This window comes from Notechis scutatus, chromosome 1, assembly GCF_049901735.1.
Source record: "Notechis scutatus isolate UNSWTSFEM ecotype Mainland chromosome 1, rNotScu1.2, whole genome shotgun sequence".
Taxonomy (NCBI): domain Eukaryota; kingdom Metazoa; phylum Chordata; class Lepidosauria; order Squamata; family Elapidae; genus Notechis; species Notechis scutatus.
The window spans coordinates 230,007,835-230,028,162 of NC_142009.1; the positions used below are offsets into that span (position 1 = coordinate 230,007,835).

The 20,328-nt window shown below is 41.0% G+C and overlaps 1 protein-coding gene across 6 annotated transcripts in view; it reads right to left on the reverse strand.

Moving 5' to 3' along the window:
* PITPNM1 (phosphatidylinositol transfer protein membrane associated 1) overlaps positions 1–19,407 on the reverse strand; it is a 31,157-nt gene extending 11,750 nt beyond the window's left edge. Inside the window, exons 1-15 of one of the 6 annotated variants that reach the window (XM_087950567.1) lie at positions 19,070–19,407; positions 13,895–13,987; positions 13,534–13,748; positions 13,320–13,441; positions 12,567–12,788; positions 9,923–10,234; positions 9,106–9,201; positions 6,187–6,294; positions 6,007–6,068; positions 5,525–5,766; positions 4,696–4,885; positions 3,841–3,948; positions 3,142–3,323; positions 2,164–2,396; positions 1,899–2,069 (exon numbers count right to left, since the gene is read on the reverse strand). In XM_087950567.1, coding sequence (XP_087806693.1) covers positions 1,899–2,069; positions 2,164–2,396; positions 3,142–3,323; positions 3,841–3,948; positions 4,696–4,885; positions 5,525–5,766; positions 6,007–6,068; positions 6,187–6,294; positions 9,106–9,201; positions 9,923–10,234; positions 12,567–12,788; positions 13,320–13,441; positions 13,534–13,748; positions 13,895–13,972 — 2,341 coding nt within the window. In that variant the 5' untranslated portion in view covers positions 13,973–13,987; positions 19,070–19,407. Of the gene's footprint in view, positions 1–1,898; positions 2,070–2,163; positions 2,397–3,141; positions 3,324–3,840; positions 3,949–4,695; positions 4,886–5,524; positions 5,767–6,006; positions 6,069–6,186; positions 6,295–9,105; positions 9,202–9,922; positions 10,235–12,566; positions 12,789–13,319; positions 13,442–13,533; positions 13,749–13,894; positions 15,339–18,536; positions 19,042–19,069 lie in introns of those variants that run through there. The other 5 variants (XM_087950569.1, XM_087950568.1, XR_015746607.1 and 2 more) reach the window with 5 other exon arrangements.
* Positions 19,408–20,328: the final 921 nt, after the last annotated feature.

The window sequence follows — 20,328 nt, forward strand, 5'->3', positions numbered from 1 at the left end:
TGTGCACACACATATATGTACATCTCATACACACGCAATATGGCAATAGTTTCAATCATGACATGGTTCCTGCGATGTAGTGGGAAGAAAAGCTGGATTAGGATCAGAGACTAAGATTAAGCTCAGTCACTCACCTCTCAGCCCAACTCATTCAGTGGGTTATTTGAGGGAAAGGAGTGCCAAGTATGCTGTCTTGAGCTGCTGAATGACATGTTAATATAATATATGTATAATATTATGCAACATGTATATAGTAAACACTGTGATTTGGTGTTTCTAGTCAATTCTTGGACTCTAATGTTTCTATGGACTTTCTCCTACAATACTACTCTCTCTCTAGGCTCCAATTCCTCAAGAAATACTCCTGGCTGAACTTCCTCTCGGCAGATATCTCAACCCGACACAACATGGCAGGCAAGCTGGAAAGGCTGCATAGCATGGCAGATAAATGCAGAGCATTCCTTCCAGTTAGAAGCACATCTGCATTTCCTCATAATTTATGCAGTATTCTAAAAGTTCTCTCACACACATGTACATTTCCTTTCATGTATATATTCCATCTACCTCTATCAATTACACAGGAAAGTAATTAAAACATAGTTCTAAAAAGAAAAAAAATGGAACAAAATTAATATAAATTACACATTTCTACTCAGAAGTTTCTAATTTGTACTGCTGACAGCTAAAAAAAGAAACAGAAAGGAAATTCCCCTCCTATCATTATAAATGACTCAATATATATTCTGAGAAAGGAAGTAAACTTCCTCCTTGGCCCTGACAGATAAAACCTTTCAAAAGCTGCTGGTTGATCATTAATATATGGAAGAATTGTAGAAGAAACTCCCTCTGAACAGATCTGGCATAAAAGGAGAAACGCTACTTTAACAAACACTGTCTCATTCATGGGCTAGGGGTCCAAAGCAGGTAATGTCACGAGGACACCAAAAGCAATACAGATTCTGTCACAACATGTTTCTGTCTTGGTTAGCCTCCAGTGCAGAAAGGTCCTGCAATCAATCAGCACATGCAGCAGAATTAGTGGTGGTTATCACTTCAGACCACAGAGATAAGAAATTTTATGTCCTTCCGTATAACATTCCCTTACAAATAGAAATCTATTATTCAGCGATGTCTACTTCACACCCTTACCACTTGCTCCATGCTGATGTTCAATGCAAGGAGAAAACATTTTATTATACCTCTACTGCAAGATAATAATTAGGAAGCAAGGCTAGTGACTAAGTGATGAAAGAACAAGCACTGTCAGGCTCCTTCTCTTCCTAAATTCTTTCCCTTCCAAACAGTCAAGCACTTACAAATTGCAATTTCAAATGTGGTTGACCTTTTGCTTGCTTTCCTCTTTGTCCCTCTCTGTTCCCTTCTTCCGTGTCAGCTTAAATAAGCCACCCTGGGAGCCTTTCCACTTAGAAATAAATACAGCAACTACAAATAATATGAACATGTGACATCTTCCCAGCAAAGGGCTAAAAGAACATGGCTGCTCTACCAAATTCCTCTATTGAATTAAGGGGCTGACTTCAGAGAGTTCCTCCTTGTATATTATTCCCCCTCAGTTCCCTTAAGCATATTGCTGAGAACATAGAACCCCGTATTATTGAACAAAACAACGTCTCTTAAAACATACATTTTACTTTATTTTGTGTTGTACATTTAAAACAAATGCACCACCGTACTCAGTAATACTATAATCCAGAGAACCAAGTCTTGTGTTCTGCTGTTCCCTAAGTGCAGAACCATATCTCAAACATCCCCCATCCCTTACACTATAGCCCCAGTCTCCCACTTTCATATTTCCAAAAGAAAAGAAGACACAGAACCCACGCCAAGGCTCCTTCCAGTCCATTATTTAGTACCTGACCTTCTCAGTTTTTCCTCACCTAATAAAGTGGACGAACCATCTCCCAGGGGATATTTCTGATAGCGGGGGACCCCAAAAGGAGGCACAGCATGAAACTGTTGAGCTAGCAGAGGTTCCAGGCGGGAGGCACAGGGGTCAGCAGCATGAAACAAGTTATAGATCTGTTCGCAGGACGGCCGCATGTGAGCCACTGAAAGACGCAAACGACTGTGTAAATTACTGAGAAAAGCAGAAAATGTGATGAAATGCAGAAAGATGGAAGAAGAAGAAAAAAATCTCTGTACCATCCAAGGCGGGCATTACTGTCTTACGAAGTGCAAGTACCAATCCCAGAGGGGAGCCAAATAAGAAAAAACCAGACACTTTAAACTCCAGCTTCCCGACCATGCTAGGGCCTTCAAAAGTCTCCACCAATGAAGATGAAGAGTTACTGCTGCGTCGAGGGTCTCCTTCTGTTTCTGAGGCAGGCACGCTAGACTGCAGGCTAAAAACAAGAGGCGGGAGGGCAATCATGTCCCTGCCAGAAAATACAAATAGCTCCCAACAGTCAAGAAATTACATTTGTCCATTTACTTTAATTTCTAAAAAAATTAAGGATGCATGATGGTAAACAGAAAACCAATAACAATTAGAAAAAGTAAAGGGAAGAAATGTAATAAGTGCACAACACTTATTGGGTGGAAATTAACATTAATGACAGAAATATTTCAGTTGATTCAGAGTTGCTGAACTACAATTTTCAGCCTCCTTTTTGTTGTTAACTATAGACATACAGCATTTGGATCTGAAGTGAGAAAGAATACCGGGAATCCAGGAGGGTCACATTTACTGTAGCGTTGTGTGAATGAGTTGTGTAAGCCCTAAGATTTTAAGGAACAGCCACCCAGCACAGCAAGAGCATCTGTGTTAGATCCAAAGCACCTCTGCCTAGTTTAGATCTGTACACTGCTCATCTCCAGTGATCTTTACAACATGATTACCACACAACTTCTTATACAACTAAAGAATAGCCATAGCTCTCTTCCAAAATTCTACCTTTCCAGGGAGATCATTTGGGATGATTCCCATGAAGCACAACAAAGCTCTCTTCATATGTTGCTTAACTACCACTCTCAGGTTTTTTTTTTATTATACGCCATCAAGTCAATATCACCTCCTGGTTACCAAACAAGCAGATTACCAAACAAGCAGGTCAGATTATAGGAAACCAATACCTAGTAAGTCATCTTGGCTTTATAGCCTTGGATTCCTTAATCTCTCACCTGGACAAGATTTGCTGCTGTTGTAAAGAGTCACTCTCTGGAGCTACACTGTCACAATATTTTGGAGTAGTAGGAAGTACTCCTGGCTCAGGACTGGCCCGGCCAATCCCTCCCGATGTTTCCGGCTTCTTGAGCAGTGGATCTCGCACCACAGACGTCTCTGGAGTCAGGAGATCAGCATTCTGGAAAGAAACATGGAGTGCTGAGAAGTTTCTCTTTTGCTCAAGAAATTAGAATGCCTTTTCTTTAGGCAAAGAAGGGTAGAATATGATCACAGGAAAGTTACCCATATTATTTTGCCAGAATTTAATAGCAAGCTGATGAACCGTCTTCCATGATTGGTGGTGAAGGAGCTACCAAAACAAGCATTATAAAATTCCAACAGCCACAATATGTTTCTTTTAGGAAACCAAACCATGACAAAATGTTGCCCCTCCTGTGAAGCTATCCCTCTATTAATCAGCCCTCAGGATTTGAAACAGCTGTTCTACTACTGATCTACTACATTATATTCTAGAGCAGACATAATTGGGCAGTTCATCTCTAGAATGAAGTCAGAAGAAAATATTTCTCCTCTTCATCTATTTTCAGTTCATCTCGTCAGTATGTAATTAATTCATCCATTTTCCCATTTCAGAATTCGGAAGGAGAATATTGTCCAAAGGTAAGGAGGGCTATCCCCAGGGCTCAGGAACTGACCATACTACCACGACGGCTGCTCCCATGACTTCCTGACCCACCAGCACGGCTGTGGCAAAGAGCATCAAAGGCCAGGATACCCCCAACACAGTCTCCAATCAGCAGCACCTGTTGGAAGAGATAAACCTGGATTGCTAATAGAAGAAACTCAAGGCATCATCATTTTTTTTTCTTGTCAAATTTTCAAGCAAACTAGAAAGGATCCAAAAGATATATTCTACCTATTTTCTACAATGGTTATGACTGGAGTAGCTGAGGAGGTCTTCAAGAATTTATATTCAAAATTGCTTTGCTCTACACCGTGTTCAAAAAAACTACCAGGAAAATATAATGCAAATTAGAGCATTTCCCAAACTTGTCAACTTTAAGATGTGTGAACTTCAACTCCAAGAAGTCCCTAGCTAGCCATGGCATTAGAAAATTACTAATTTACTAATTATTAAATTAGAAATTTTCAAAGTTCTAATTCCGCATAGTGCACAATCATTGCATGGTCAGATGGGAATAGGCTCCTAGTCCTTAAGGTTACAGGGAAATACATAACCTTGAAACCATAAGGGATTTGAAGACTTCAATTGCTATGATTGTTACGGTGGTCTCAATCATCTTGTAAATGTTAATGTTGCAGAAAGAATGGATCTTTGTAATATATTATCCCAGAGTTTTCTGAATTATTTTTTCAATAAACATCACAGCTCTATTTCAAAAGGAAAAAAAATTGAACAAGAAGTAGATCTAAATGTTTGTTCCACTGGGTCATATGGGCACATAGGAACTAAAGATCCTTTCCCCCCATGTTCTAGATTTCTGCCTTCAACTTCCTATAGAAGCTCTAAAAATTGCCAGCAATCTAACCTGACCACAGAAGCCCATGCCATCAGGGGAATGGATGAAACTGGCATAGGCCTGGTTGGTGCGGGAAATGACTGTTGCAACGGCACTCTGATAACTGCTCGAGGAGGTTGCAAGCAGAGGCAAAGCAGCAAGTGGGATGTGATCTTGGCTACTGGATAGACTGTCACCATCGTGGCTGTAGGGGCTGAGTCTAGGAAAGACGAGTTGAAAGAAACGTCAAGACACAATCTAAAACAAAGGCATGTCTTTATAGAGATAAGAAACTACCTCCCATGTATAATCACCCAATGACATTTTTTAAAATATACATGTCTAGGGACTAAAAGACCAATCATCTACCGTGCCAGTGACAAAAGAAGGCATTCTCCATATTCAGCTTAAGAAATGGCCATGGGCCAACAATCATTTGAAATTAAGACCTGTAGTAAGAGTTTAGCCCAAAATCCAGAGCTATGAACAGCTGAAGGAAGAGAGCCTAATTCTGAAAAGATGGAACAGAACTTCCTTAGAAAGTCCTGCCCAGCAATCTCTAGTGTTTGCCCAAAACACTTTACCTTCTAGGGTATTCACTCTGAGTGGTACGTCACATACTTCAAAAGTTTTTTACTTGGCTCTACTCTACTCAAGCTAGTGCAAAGAACAGGTCTCATATTTTTTTCTAGACACCAGAACAACAAAAACGCCTATTACTATTGATGAAGCAGGTACCACTGCCCTCACTAAGCCCCTTCACACTCGAGGTGCCTGTAATTCTTGTTTTTTCAGGCAGCCAACCAAATAGCACTACTCGCATCAAGTCTTCAGCAGCTCAAAAAACCATGCTTCCTACTTTGAAACCAGGACATAGGCAGCAGCGCAGATCGGTGGACAGGGCACTAGGCGTAATGCTATGTGCCCCAATGCTTCAGGAAAATGTAGCCGGGTGACTGAGTCCAAGGTAGCAGTGAGTGTATGCACATCAGCCTGTTTGGAGCCTGGTTCTCCTACACCCTGGTCTAGGATGTTGCCACTGTGGAGGATCAGGAAAAGGGCATGAATACGGCACGTCCCAAACAGCCCTTCTGAGCCAACCTATGGAAAGATACACAAGGCACTGTGAGGATGAAATCTACTGATGGAGATGGCACGTTATCATCCAAGGGGGGAGGAGTTAAATGTGGCCACGTATTGCAGCCAAGGATATGAAAAATTGGCTAACGATATGACAACAATAATCCTGTAATAATCACACGCCCTCTCCGATGGCTTGGGGCCACAATAGTCGAAGGCAGTGAAACAGGAATGCTGTGTTTCAGGCATGGGTTCCCTCACCTCTGGTGGGCCAGGTACGGGGGCACCGTCACTATCTGACTTGGTTGCTTCAGTCACATCAACTGCAAAGGAAATTTATATTGCACTGAGTACAAGGAGACAAAAGGCAAAAGACCAAAGACAGACTCTAGAGGTCAAAAAGGGCAGAAGTCATAGAACATGGAAATTGATTTCTCTTACCTAGAACCTCATCCCGTTCATTGGGTCGCTCCAGAGTATCAAGAAAGTCATTTGAATTCCACTTAGTGATTTCTTTTGCAAACACATCATCACTGTCAGACAAATCCTCTAAAATGAAAAAGGGTTACATGTAGTCTAGTTACTGCAAATACACTGAAATGCCCACCATGGTTAAAAATCAGAGTTAAGAAAGAAGGGATAATTTTTAAAAGAAGAAAGGCACATTAGATGATTGTCTTTAACAGTCCTCCAGATTCATAGGAAAAATTGTTTTCTAGCTTTGCAGCCTATCATCTGTGGAGTCCTTGGTGCTCTCTGAGCTTGGTTGTTTGCTTGCAGACATTCCATTACCCAATTAGGTAACATCATCAGTGAGAATACATGCAGGTCTTGCTCCCTATGTGTATACAGTAGTTTTCCCTGCCAGTTTTGGTAGGGTTCTCCAAAACATTCTCCTTGATAGTTCCTTGATTTTTTTCTGTCCGATTGTCTGATGTTAATTTGCCCTACATAGTGGCAATTATAGTCCTTGCATTGAATATTGTAGATGACTCATTTTTAATTCTTGGGCTATTGGGTCTTTTGGTTTGCTTAAGATGTTTTGGAGGGCTCACAGGTCATCCTTGATAAAGAACTACTTGTTTAACAATGGAAGTTACAATGGCACTGAATGAGGGGTGATAACAACCGGTACTCAAAGTTCTGGCCATCTAAGCAACTCCACAGTCATGTGATTGTGATATGGGTAGTTGGAAACTGGCTCACATTTATAACAGCTGGAAATGTTCCACAATCACATAATTAAAATTTGCAACCTTCCCTGCTGGATACAAAGTCAATGGGGAAGATGGCAAGGAATGTTGCAAGTTGCTTGGGTAAGCCGTCCCCCACCTGCACACTTTGCCTCAGCCTTTTGTGCTCAGGTCAGCTACCCACACACCCTCCCTAAGCTTGTGGTCCAGCTCCCTGGCCATTCATGCGCCCTCCCCAAGCCTTCTTGCTCTCAGGCAGGACCTTCTCAGCCACCCTTCTCATCCAGCAGCAACCATTCCAAGCCCCACAGCATTGGTGCTGTGCCTTGCTGCTACTTGCATAGGCTCCCCAAGTTTTGCTGGATCACGACAAACCTCCCTGGCAACCTCCCACTTGATGGCAGCTGTAGCCACTCCAGACCCCACTGTGCTCATGCCTCCCTGACTATCCATGCATCTTCTTGCTCCCTTTCTCACCTGGCAGCAGCCACTTATGTACTGGCTGGGCTGCTTGCAAGCTACCAGACAACTTTCTGCTGGTTTCCTTACTGAGTTTGCTTGAAAGCTGGTAGGAAGTTGTGAGGTGGTGCCTGCTTAACAATCCACTATCCTCGCTTAACAAAGGCAATGGGAACTACAGAGATTGCTGCAGCTTAGTGATGCACTCACATGATCTTGAGCTTTATGACCATATTGCCCAGTGATGGAAATTCCAGTTAAAAGTACTGTCACAACTTAAGGGCTATTTGTAGTTGGGCCACGTGCTACAGAAAGTTGTTAGGTGGTTGTTTCTCAGATGTTTTTGATATGTGCTTATGCTCCCCATTTTTGTAGCTTCTTCTGGTTGTGCTATAGTGGGTTGAATGATCAGGCACCTTTAAATAAAGTTGTGGGACTATTTTGATGTTGTATAGGTGGTCTGTTTCTTTTTTTGGTGTTGCTGCAGTGCCTTTACATTCATTTGAATAATATTCTTTTATAGCTCCTCTTGTGAGAGGCTGAGTTGTTACTTTGGTAATGGAGGACTTGGGTTACTGTGGGTTGTTGTACAAGGACTGTAAGAGCTATTATGTAGGGCAGGCAGGCAGAAGATTAGCCGAGGGCATCCTTGAACACCAAGCAGGAGTCAAAGACATGATGAAAATTCCTTAATCTCCCAGAATCAACCAGTTTCAACTGGGAAACTCAGCCTATTAGACCAAAAATGCTAGCAAATTCCTGGAAGCTTGACATTCAGACAATTCAACTATCAATAGACATATAGTGATAAACCACATTTACATTAAAAAGATGCAATATAAATGCAAAGAAGGTAACAAAAAGACAAGAATACTTCCTTCCCAGCAGCCAAAACCCAGATAAGGATTAACACCAGGCAAACAATACCCTAATCAAGGAACTACCAAAAAACAAACAAACATGGACACAACCAAATTGGCAAGGCAAGCTACTGCATGTAAACAAAGAGCAAACGGCAGACATACACTGTTAATGTTACCTAAGTGGATAATGAAATGTCTGCAAGTAAACAACCATGCTCAGAGAGACCAAGAACTCCATAGTTCAATGTGAGCTACATATCTAACCAAGTTCAATATATGAGCTAATACATATACATATATGTATACCTATACGTATTATCTCCTCTACTGGAATCCATCATCTGTAAGTAGTAATTTTAAACCCCTGGAATTAACCTTTGGGATTCACAAAATAGGAGTAAAAAAGACTTCTATCTAAAATTATTAAAAGTTATTGACCTCCCTGTTGATAATAGTGGATTGGACAAGGGTTGGTTTGATGGAAGGTAGCTTCCTGTATTTCCTATGACACTTGCTCACCATACACATACACACACACACAAACCATGTGCCTTTAATAACTAAGCTATGAACCTTTTCGTAGTCTTTTCTTATATGGACATACTATTTCTTTTCAAAGAGTAAGCATAAGAGTTCTGATCTTCCCTAACCATATAAATTCATACAAATCCAACTTTCAATACATACGTAAAGAGTTAGTTCTTACAGATGTTTCTACATAACTGGAATCCCAAGTCTTGGAACCAAAAGCAGCTACCTGCCATCTACAAATGAGTCTGAGCTCAACTCTTCTCAGAAACAAAATGCCCTGTAGAACCATGCTATTCATATTCAGTGATACGAACCATGAGCATCAAAAAATTCCTCTTCGGAACTGTTCTCGGAGTCCCGTGCAATATTTTGCATCCGCCATTCTGATAAATTGTGTGGAGACACCGCAACTGCAGAGACATATCAAGTGAAATCATGATGACCAAGAAAGCTTAGTACCAACAGGAACACTACATTACAGGAATTATGATCACTGGAATCAATAGTATAGTATGAAGTTTGCTTTACTGTCTCAATTTTCTGAATTTGCAGAAAACTGCAGAAAGTCCTTAATTTTTTACAGACAAGAAAAGAATAGGAAAAGGAAATAGGTCAGATTACAATTATTAATAGAATCAATTTCACAAAAACTATTCTGCAACAGAACTTTCTACCCTGTATATCAATATCTATTTCCACTTTTTCATGAGTTCTTTTCCTTCTTTAAGTTCCAAACACAAGAAGAAAATTACAAAGAAAAAACAAAAACAATGGTTGCTATCATGGATACTGTAATACACATCCTAACTAATCTTTCTTTAACATGAGTATCAATATTCATAATGCCATGCCTCTGCACAATGCAAAAAAAAAAAAAAGTATTGTATTTCAAATGAGTAAAAAATCAAACAAGTCAAGAACTAGTAAGGGAAGAGATAAAAAATCCTTTGTGAAAAAACTAAACCAACATTACTACCAATACAGGAGTCCCCGATTATAATCTAGAATGATATGTTAGTGAATTTCATCCTTTCTCACAACTGTTGTTCCTCTGCAGCAGTTTTACATCAGTATCATATTATGTTCTATTCTTCTACAAGTTCCTTTCTATTTATTGCAGCGGTCACTCACCAGTATGTTGAGAAGAATATGAGGACCGAGAAGAAGTTGACCACTGCTTTGCAAAGGGATCATCTGGAGAGGAATCAGGAGCCCTCAGGCTATCAACTCTGTCCTGTGTCTCATGGCCACCTAACTCAGTTGGGCATTCAGGGCTGGGCACACCAGGACCTAATTCAGATTCCACACATGTAGCCATCTTCTGAGCCAGCATACGAGCTGTTTCTTCCTCCAACCTTCGAATGTCATCCATTGTGAGATCTATCCATTCGTCCTGCCAACACCAGGCCTGGCGATGAGCTCGCAGCATCACTTTCCGTAGACCTACAGTAGGAAGGCATTCAGGAATCATGATGGCATAGCTCTTCCCAGACACACTGCACTTTGGTTAGTTATAACTTCAGCTCCTCAATACATTAAAAGACATTAAAGTTATTTACTACATGAATGCTTCTTCCAATGCTTTTTAGTAACTTAAAAGGATTACAACCCAGTTCAGCTTTAAAAGAGGAATTCAATTTAGAGAATAAGAGGAGCTAACAGCATTGCAATTCTTTTTTCTTTTCAACAAAGATGCAAGATTCATTTTGGCATTTTATTTACCTTAACCAATACATTTTATTTATTTATTTGCCATATTTACGTAGTCCCCCTCTCTCACATGAAAGTGACTTTGGGAGGCAGATAGCACTTAACAATATAATAAATACTTAAAAGTCACACTTAAAAATAACTATTAAAAAGGCACACAAAAACAAAGGATGATATTAAACCATAGCAAGGGAGCCATTGCAAAATCTCCCTCGTTCCCTGGGACTCCCCAGGACGGATGACATAGCCACATCTTGAGGGACTTAAGGAATGTTGAAAGGAGTGGAGCTAATCTTATTGGGATGTGGGACGCTGCTCAGTGTAATTCCTCTGCTAAAATCAGAAGATATTTAATGTCAAATTAGTAGTCAGGAATGAAGATAATCCATTGAGTTAAATTGAAACCAGGGTCTCTAAACCAATCCACATTATTCACATAATGATGTTGTGGAAAAAGTGAAGTAAGGAACCTAAACTTCTATAGACACATGCTGTACCATCCCACTACTACCACTTCACTACATCCAACATGTCATTAGATAGTTGTGGTTTAGCCTATTTCTCTAATTTCATATCACAAAACTTTATCTTTAACATGATATGACCATTTCTATCACATATGTTTACACTGAAGATATCTCACATTTTTTCAATCAAAACTCTTTCAGAAATCCAGAAATCATTCTCACATTCAAGGAAAAAATACTGTATCCAATTTATAGTGGGATCTTGTCATCCTCATAATCTGCCACCTGTCAGCTATTGCATCCAGGGACACAGCTTAGATGAGCAGACAGCACAGCGTAGCTCATTTTTTTTGTCTGAGAAGTGCTGCACAACGTTGGATGACAATTCCTTTCATGTCAGAAGCTGATTTACATGGATAATCATAAATGTCATTAAGCCTCTAATTACTAGTTACCACCACTAATACTTCTGAGGTCACAGTAGGAAGAGTATCTCTCAAGCAACCAACCAATACATCAAAATCTTTTGGGTGCATTTTTACCTCAAAGGGTAGAATTGGACTAGAGCAGTAGTTAATTAGCAGTACAGAGGAAGAAAGTCCAATTTCTCACCAATTTCAGAGATAACATTTAGAGTTGCCATATGCTAGAAGATTGTAGATCCTGAACAAATGCCTTGTAATTAGCAGAGAAATGTGAAACAGTATTGGTTTTCAAAATGGCAGAGGACCTAATCATTTATTTTCAACTCAGAAAGAATAATTCTCAACATTGTACAACCTAGGTCTTAGAATGTTTCTTTAATATAGGGACCACAAGGGAGGCTTGGAACTGTTATCTTTGGGCCAGTATTAAATCTGATTTTGCATTAAGTAAAGGTAAAGGATCCCCTCGCACATACGTGCGAGTCGTTTCCTCTCTAGGGGGCGGTGCTTATTTCCGTTACAAAGCCGAAGAGCCAGCGCTGTCCGAAGACGTCTCCTTGGTCATGTGGCCGGCATGACTAAACGCCAAAGGCGCATGAAACGCCAAACACCTTCCCACCAAAGTGGTCCCTATTTTTCTACTTGCATTTTTACATGCTTTCAAACTTCTAGGTTGGCAGAAGCTGGGGTAAGTTAACAGGAGCTCACTCCATTATGCAGCGCTAGGGATTCGAACCTCTGAACTGCCAACCTTTCTGATTGACAAGCTCAGCATTTTAGCCACTAAGCCACCGCGTCCCTGATTTTGCATTAGAGTAGCTTTAATGAAATTCATATGAAAAGGGGAACTCAATAGAAAAGGTACTGCAGAAGTATTGCTACCGGAGAGGAAATGGACAACGTGCCTCTGCCAGCACAAGTACAGGATCAATCATCCACTGCCTAGGCATACAATGTGGCGTAAATCAGCTAGCTTCAGTAGGCCAGAGTTAGGGGACCTCTGTCCCTCAAGACATTGCTAAACTACTGTATTACCATGGGCAATATTGGATGGAGCTGCTGGGAGCTTACAGTTCAACATCAGGAAAAATCAAACTATCCACTACTGTCATGGGTTTTTGTTTGCTGAAGGAAGATGAAAAAGAATGGCAATAAAGAAGGTATCATGCTTACCTACATCATGAATGAATTGTTCAATCTTGGACTGCATGCCCCAATAGCGAAACTCCACCTTACAAAGCTTGTAAGCACACATAAAAGGCCCAGTATTTCCACTGTCTAGCCAATCATCTCCCAGAGGTCCACGTCCTGTCTTCACCGAATGGTATAGTCGTGGATCTTCCTCTATCTTGTATTCACTGGGTGAGATGGGATCCCGTACAATATCAATAGTATCTGTAGAGGAGGTTTTGTAAAAAGTGATTAATTGTAGGAAATTAAAATAATCGTACTTGGGTTTCTCAAGTCACTGTTCCTTCTCATTTCAAAATTGCTTCAGATGGTCAGCTACATTCCTGACTACTGCTGTTGCCTGGTGCACAAGTTTTGCCAGGAGCCTGCTGGCTATTCTTTCGCTCCTGGTGTATAACAACAGCATCCCCCAATCTATTGTCCTCCAGATGCATTGGATTTCAACAATGGAATGATGGTTGGGAATTCAAAATGTGAAAGTTCCTAACATCTACATAGAGTGAAGCATCCACAAGGCTGGTGAAGGCTGCCCTACAGCACAGCACTTTATATGCTGGGTGAAAGAGATATCCACTAATTTATACCTCAGTCATTTATTGACCCTAAATATAATCAGATAACCATCATTGTTCAGCCACTCCTAAACAATCAGTTGCTCAGCACAGAAGCAATCATGCAATACTATATTCTGATAACTTAAAAGTAAGAGGAATGGTCCAGTGTTTGAGAACTCACCGACAATCCTTTGCCTGCGCTCTGTAGTATTTAGATTGAAGATATTGGTTTGCTTTCCAGCATCTGGTCGGTAGTAAGTCTCAATCTCAATTGAAAATTTCTCCACAAAGGGGCATGTGTATCTATGAAGAAGAGCATGAAACTCACAGTTCTAGCTTTACCAACTTGGCAAACTCCAACCACATCTTTCAGCCCACTATTGCCTTCCTCTCACCTGGTTCGTGTGTAGGGGTAGGCATTCCAAGATTCTTCCTCCACCTGCAGAGCAGCCTTTGGTAGGAGAGCACGGAACCAGCTAGGAATATGAGAGCCCACATGGTAGATCTTATGTGTATATTGACCACTTCCTCCTGGACCATCATCATATGGTCGGTTGGACAGGATTTCAACCCCACTGCCTTCGCCACTGGATTCCTCACGGCTTTTTTTCTAAGAGAGACATCTTCAGCTTGCAATCTATATCTTTTGTTCTTTGCATCCCTCAACCTGCTTGGTTTTGGTCTTGTTAACCCCAAAACTCCATCTGGTTAAATAAACATGCATCAGCCTGCTCTATTTAGCCAAACTGATGTTACCTGGATCATGTAAAGTTGGGCCACCTGGTATTCGGCCAGGCTCATGGGCAGCAGTATATGATATTCTTTGATCAGCATCTTGACTGTCAGATCCTGTGAGTTGAGACACAGTAGAGGGCAGATAAAAGTGTGCAGCCAACACAGGTATCTATTTGTGGCTGTGGGCCACTTAAAAACATAATATGAAAATGGGATCACAGAAAACATTAAAACAGCCCAAGAAAATTTTGTTTTGGACAACACAGCTTAAAAAAATTAAAAGATATATCTCAAATGCTCACCTATATCATAAAGATTTTTTTGTATCAATCAGATTGGCATGTATTTATTTTTATTCTCATTATCAGAAAACCATCATATGTCAAAATGAAGCATTATATAAGTATGGAAAGGAGCTGCTGGTCAAAAGTAGTAGCTTAAACCACATTTTTACTTCCTCAGATGAGAAGCTGGAAAGAAGCCCCCATCTGACCTTATTTCAAAATCCAACCCACTGGGTAAGTTTCCATAGCAACTCTTAAGCAAATGAGAGGCTAGGGAGTTTCAACATAGCAAAAGCAAAAAATGTGGAAGGGAGTAAAATAATAGCATCTAATGCTCTTGGTCTTTTACATCTTCCTAGACCATGTCAATGGTTCCCAAACTTTGCCTTATTATGATCTGAGAAAAAGAAATTGTGCCATCTCCCACGTGTAAATAAAAGTTTTCCTGAACCAATTAGATAAAATATTAGAGGGGATGGATGAAAAATTAATTTCTAAAATGTATAATTATCTATTAGAATTTGAAATGGCGGAAGAAATAGTTAAAGGCCCAATGACCGCATAGACAAGGAATGTAGGGCACAACATTAATTTGGAAGATTGGGAAAAAGTCTGGGAACAAAATTATAAAATAACACAATCGGTTGTTTATAAAGTAAACCAATACAAAATGTGTTATCGGTGGTATTTGGCACCTTCAAGGTTAGCGAATATGTACCCAAATTTAAATCCGACCTGTTGGAAATATAAGCAAATGAGGGGTACCTTCTTTCACGCTTGGTGGCTTTGCCTAAAAAGTAAAAAGTACTGGAAAAAAAATTAGAATTTGGATAAAAGAAATTACAAATATACGACTAGAATTAAGGCGGAAATATTTTTGTTGGGAATGTTAAAAGGGGACTAGGCAGAAGAAATGAAATACTTAATTCCCCATACAATCACAGCAACAAGAATTGCATTGGCACAATGCTGGAAGGGTGACCAAATGCCAACAAATAATTTGATAATTCAGAAAGTTCTTTACTGCACTGAAATGGACCTACTTACACAAAAACTTAGAGATAAGGTAGACTCAAAATATACTACAGTTGGATGAAGAAGAAAAACCAGGAAATTAAAAGATAAGGATTTGAAAAATGAAGTGGTTAAACTAAGAGCATTTACCAAAAATAGAAAATGAATATTAGTAAAATTGTTTTCAATAAATGATCACACCATCTTAGCTGATATATGTTTTATGTTAATATTTGTATTTGTATATTGGTTTCATTTGTAATGAAACACAGTATTTTATTATATATATATATATATATATATATGTATGTATATATGTGTGTGTGTGTATATATGTGTGTGTGTGTGTGTGTGTGTGTGTATGGCATTCAGCTTTGTTCAGGTATTTTCCCACGTCATTGTAGTTGTAGTCAACATTGTAGTCAACTACAATGACGTGGGAAAATACCCAAACAAAGCTGAATGCCATATACACACACACACACACACACACACAATCTTTAATAAAGTTTATTTTAAAATTTAAAAAAAAGTTTTCACAGGGATTGGGGTGAGGCAAGAAACAACCTAAACTTATTCATAACAATTATATTTTTACCTATATAGCAAATAAAACAGTGGCAGAACATAACTTTTTAAAACAACAGTTATTTTGAAAACAAAAATGCAATTTAAAACCATTTTTAACATGAAGAATGAATTGCTTTTTTTGGCCTAACATTTGAAATTGGAATTCCATTTTGAAAATAATTCTCTCATTTACCAATGGGGGGGAGCCACCTTGCCCAAAATCGACTTCTCTTAAACTGTTCTTAAAATGCTATAGCTTGCAGAATGTGGCCAGACTATAATCTGCTTTTGGTGCTTTTTGAATTAATACAATCACTCTAAGATAACAGTCTCACAAGGTTTTCCCCCTTAAGCCTGGTGCTTGTAAATCCTTCCCCTACTGTTGCAATTTCCTTCTAGCTGCACTCTTACAGCCCTTCCCCTTAGAAGTGATAATTTCCTATGCAAAGTGAGTATCTGATCAGATGGTCAATTTTGCACAGAAGCTTCATGCCTTCCAGGCATGACTAACTCCTCCTCTAAAAGGCAAATGCAATATGTTAAAAGCAAACATTCAGACTTCATACAGGTCTCTGGAACTGCAGGGTTACTTTGCATTCAGAATGATTTTGCATCAGACTGTATACTTTTGTGCAAAAACAGCACAAAAAAGAACTCTGTGGTGATCCTCCTCTTCCCCCTCGTATCTTACAACCTCCTTTAAGAGTTCATTTAGAGAAATACTAAAGTGTGTAATTGGTTTGGTTTTGGCTTAACATAATTTCAAAAGCCAGTTATATAGCTTATTATGTTGTGTGAAGCCAGCTAATAATGGCTTGGGCAACAAACAATGGCCAAGTGAACTTTGGCTAAATAATATGTATGAATTTGTTTTATGATTTACAGGCTTGTGTCAATCCAACTAGAGCATGGAGCTGGTAAAGCTATGTAAGTAACTTGATAAAATAAGGCTTTAGTCTTAGCCAAATTAATTAGAATCAAGGCTTCTAGATAAGTATGCATAGGTTTGTGGTGTCAATGCTGATGCTCCTTCTAATTCAGTACTTTCATGATTCTGTTTATGCAACACTTTGTAATCAAGGTTTCTGGGGATTTAAGAGGCGTTACTACCGCCCCTTCTCTCCTCTTATACCAGCATGCCATGCAGAGTTTAAATCATGCATAACTTTGCTCAGCAGTGTACTGCAGGGAGAAACTACTAAATCTCTGCCCATCATGCATCTATTGAAAGCATAGGAGTACTTTCAAGAAAAAAAAAGTCTGCAGGCCTCCTAGAGAGCTGTTTTCATGAATATCCTTTGCCTTATGATCCTGTCAAATTGCTCTAGCTCTTGGCCCTTGCAACCTGCTGTTCCTGTAACATACCTCAAAACAATCATATAACTTCACATACATTATTATTCTGCCATATCCTGCAAAGTCAAATAGCCTTATTATCCTCATAAGGGAATATAAGAACAGCCACTGAATTTACAATTTACCCATTGAAAGTTACATCATAAATTTTGTAAACTCTGTATGCCATCTGAAAAATGAAGTACTATACTAGACGTGGCCATAATTGAAAGCAACACAACAGAGAGGTTTATAGTTTTTATGAAAATACAACTGAAGAATGTAAACAATTAAGTTGTATGTTTTGCTCACTAACTGGGAAATGTCAGTGTACCCTATTCTCTATATTCCAGTATCAGTATTTATGAAAAAAAACTCTTTCCAAGTACAAATACATTAAACCTTTCAAAATTCTGAATGTGAAAAAAGAAAGCCAAAACCTGTTGAGACTTTACAGAATAAACAACATAGTTTAGTATGTTTTCCATTCCATGTATATAAACAAATATGAAGGAAAAATATGTTAAAGAAATTAAGCAATAGTTATTGTCTACAGTACATTTGTAAAATAAGGTGAACTTCAGCACAAGTAGATGAAATTCAATATTTCCTACAATGTATTAGAAAAACTACTTCAGAATCTAACTCCTTATAAAGTCATGTTCTACAGAAATAGCTTCTAAAATAGTGTCTAAAACATTCCCATGTTCTGGCCACAATTCACTCAGCCTGCTATACCATTTAACATGCGTTGTGTTATGTCTAGTAAGTAATCTTTTTCAAATCAGTTACCCAAATTCTTACAAGCACATAGTTGATGGGAAGCTTGCTAATTGCCATAACCAATTAAGCAAAGCTCCTTAGAGAGAAATACATGTAAGCGCCCATCCTAAAACTTATTCAGGACATAAGTGTAGGATTTGGACACAAAGCTAAGCTAAGCATACTTAGAAGAGAAAGAAATGGGCATACTGAGTAAACACACACACAATTCAGCAATTTCATGGAAGCCTTAGGCTATGTATTTTTGTTTGTTTCTTGGTGTATTTATCCTCACAGTCTATACCTAATGTTTTTAAAGTATTAAAGGAAGCACCTCTCTCCCGTAAAACATGCTTGCCTCAAAAAAAAAAAAATAATATCCACAAATTCAACTTTGCCTAATTCATCCACAAAACTCTGGTTTCAATAGGTCTGCCCCATTAGAAGAAATTACCACTTCGTCTTTCTCGCAAGAACAAAATTAAGCCAGTAGGTGCAATTTACACTTGACTTCCATGTTTTGGGGGCGCTACTCAAGTGGCTAAAGGTATGCTTGCCTTGCAGCCATTAACGGGCATAGGCGCCCTGTATAAATAAAACATGGCAACCTGACGGCTGAACGATGGTTGGTTCAAACATACCTTCGTTCCGTCCCAGACATTCAATACAGCAGTAAACTACTATTTAAAAATAACTACCGTTCACGCTAACTGAATTCAACCCACAGCACTGTCAGAAAGTCAGAAAAGCACTGCTCGGTTGGAATAATCGGAGCAGGAGGGACACGAGGCGCTGTCATCGCCCTCGGCGCCTTTGCTCAGGTGAAAGACTGTTGCTTTTAGGGAATGGCGATCTAAGATGAAGGCGGGAGGGCTGGTACAGGGGTCCGCTTCAAGGCACATGAGAAATCGGTGAGGAGCGGGAAACGCGTTGGGCTGCTTGGTTTCTTTCCGGGGCCCAAAGAGGCAGCCCCGTCGTCTTTGGAGCGATATCCTTTCACCTTTCTTTCCACCCGCCGCAAAGCCCATGCAGCGTTATTCTGCACGCCTTCCTTACAGCCCAACCGTGCCCCAAAACCGCCCCTGCTGATACCGGGCTCCCGTCCCGCCCGCCCCTTCCATCCAGTGCAACGCGTGCCTTTCGCCAGCCTCCCAGCCCCACGGCTACGCGTGCACCGCCGATACTCTCTGCACACGCACACGCACACACGCGCCACCTCCCGGGCCCAGACCTGTGGCTCGATGTAGGGATGCCGGCGATGGAAGCAATGGTATGCTACGTCGGGGGGAAGACGTCGGGTGGGGGGGGGGCGGGGAGAGGGAGTTGAGAAGGGAAAAGAGACCGCCGGCCTCACTGTGCCCTCCCCGAACCCGCCCTTTCTCTGCCCGGGGCTGCCCGGCCGCTGTCAGGGCTCGGTCGCTGCGCTGGCGGGAGCATGGTCTTGAGAAGCAGCGCGGCCGGGGTAGTCCCACTGACTGGGGATGGATGGATCGACAGACCGAACCGACCCGCTGCCTCTCGCGTCACCGCGGCGGAGAAGCGCGTTCAGCCGCAGTCCTTGCGGGGGAGGGAGGAGGAGGAGGCGGGAGTGCGATTGGGAGGGGAGCGGGCAGGGCTGCTCGTGTGAAGGAGCGTCGAAGTGGGCGCACGGGGAGAGACGGGCAGGCAGGCAGGCAGGCAAAGCCTCCGGCCGGAGGTCTGGAGGGGAAGGAGAACCTCGTAGGGTTTGCAGGATACTGACACGGCCGATCTCCTGTTTATTCAGTGAGTGGCCCTCTCCTGAACCTCGGAGGTCGAACGGTCGATCCCCATTGTATTTTTCACCCCCTTTGAGAGAGAGCGGAGAATCGGAGGGAGGAAAGCGGAGCCCCTGCGCCCGATCAACTTAAGGGGAGAGGGCTGCAGTTTAGAGGGAAGGCGGCCGTGCCGGCATCGGGCAAGTGAGGAACTGGCTGGAGAAGCAAGCGCAGCCTCCGGGTCCCCAACACCCAGGATTCTCTCCCTCACCCCCCCCCCGCTTCATTCACAGAGTGCGAGGCGAGTCCCTTTTTTTAGCACGGGCGTAGGTTTCCATAGAAACTGCGACCCAGAACTTGCAAAGTCTCGGCACCTCCGAGCTCGCTCTTCCCCGCCCATCCTTCTGTGACTTCATTGCTCGTTACCATGGGAACGCTAGTGACGTCAGATCCCAGTGACATCAAGGACTCAAGGAATGGCGAGCTCTTTTGAAACCGTTCAAATAAGCTTGATTATTTGTGTTCGGCGGGGCTGCGCTTAGAAAAACGGCAGACTTGAGGTCTAGTCTAGTCCTACTTTAGGCATGAAAGCTTACTGCGAGATTGTGAGCCTGTCGTGCGCTCTCTCTCAGCTCCGACCCACTTGTGAGGAAAAGAGGAAGCAGCATTACGCCTTGAATTACTTATAAAATAATAAAGGCGGGGAAATATCAAATAATGAAATAAGCCTGTATTAATAAATAGCAACTGAATC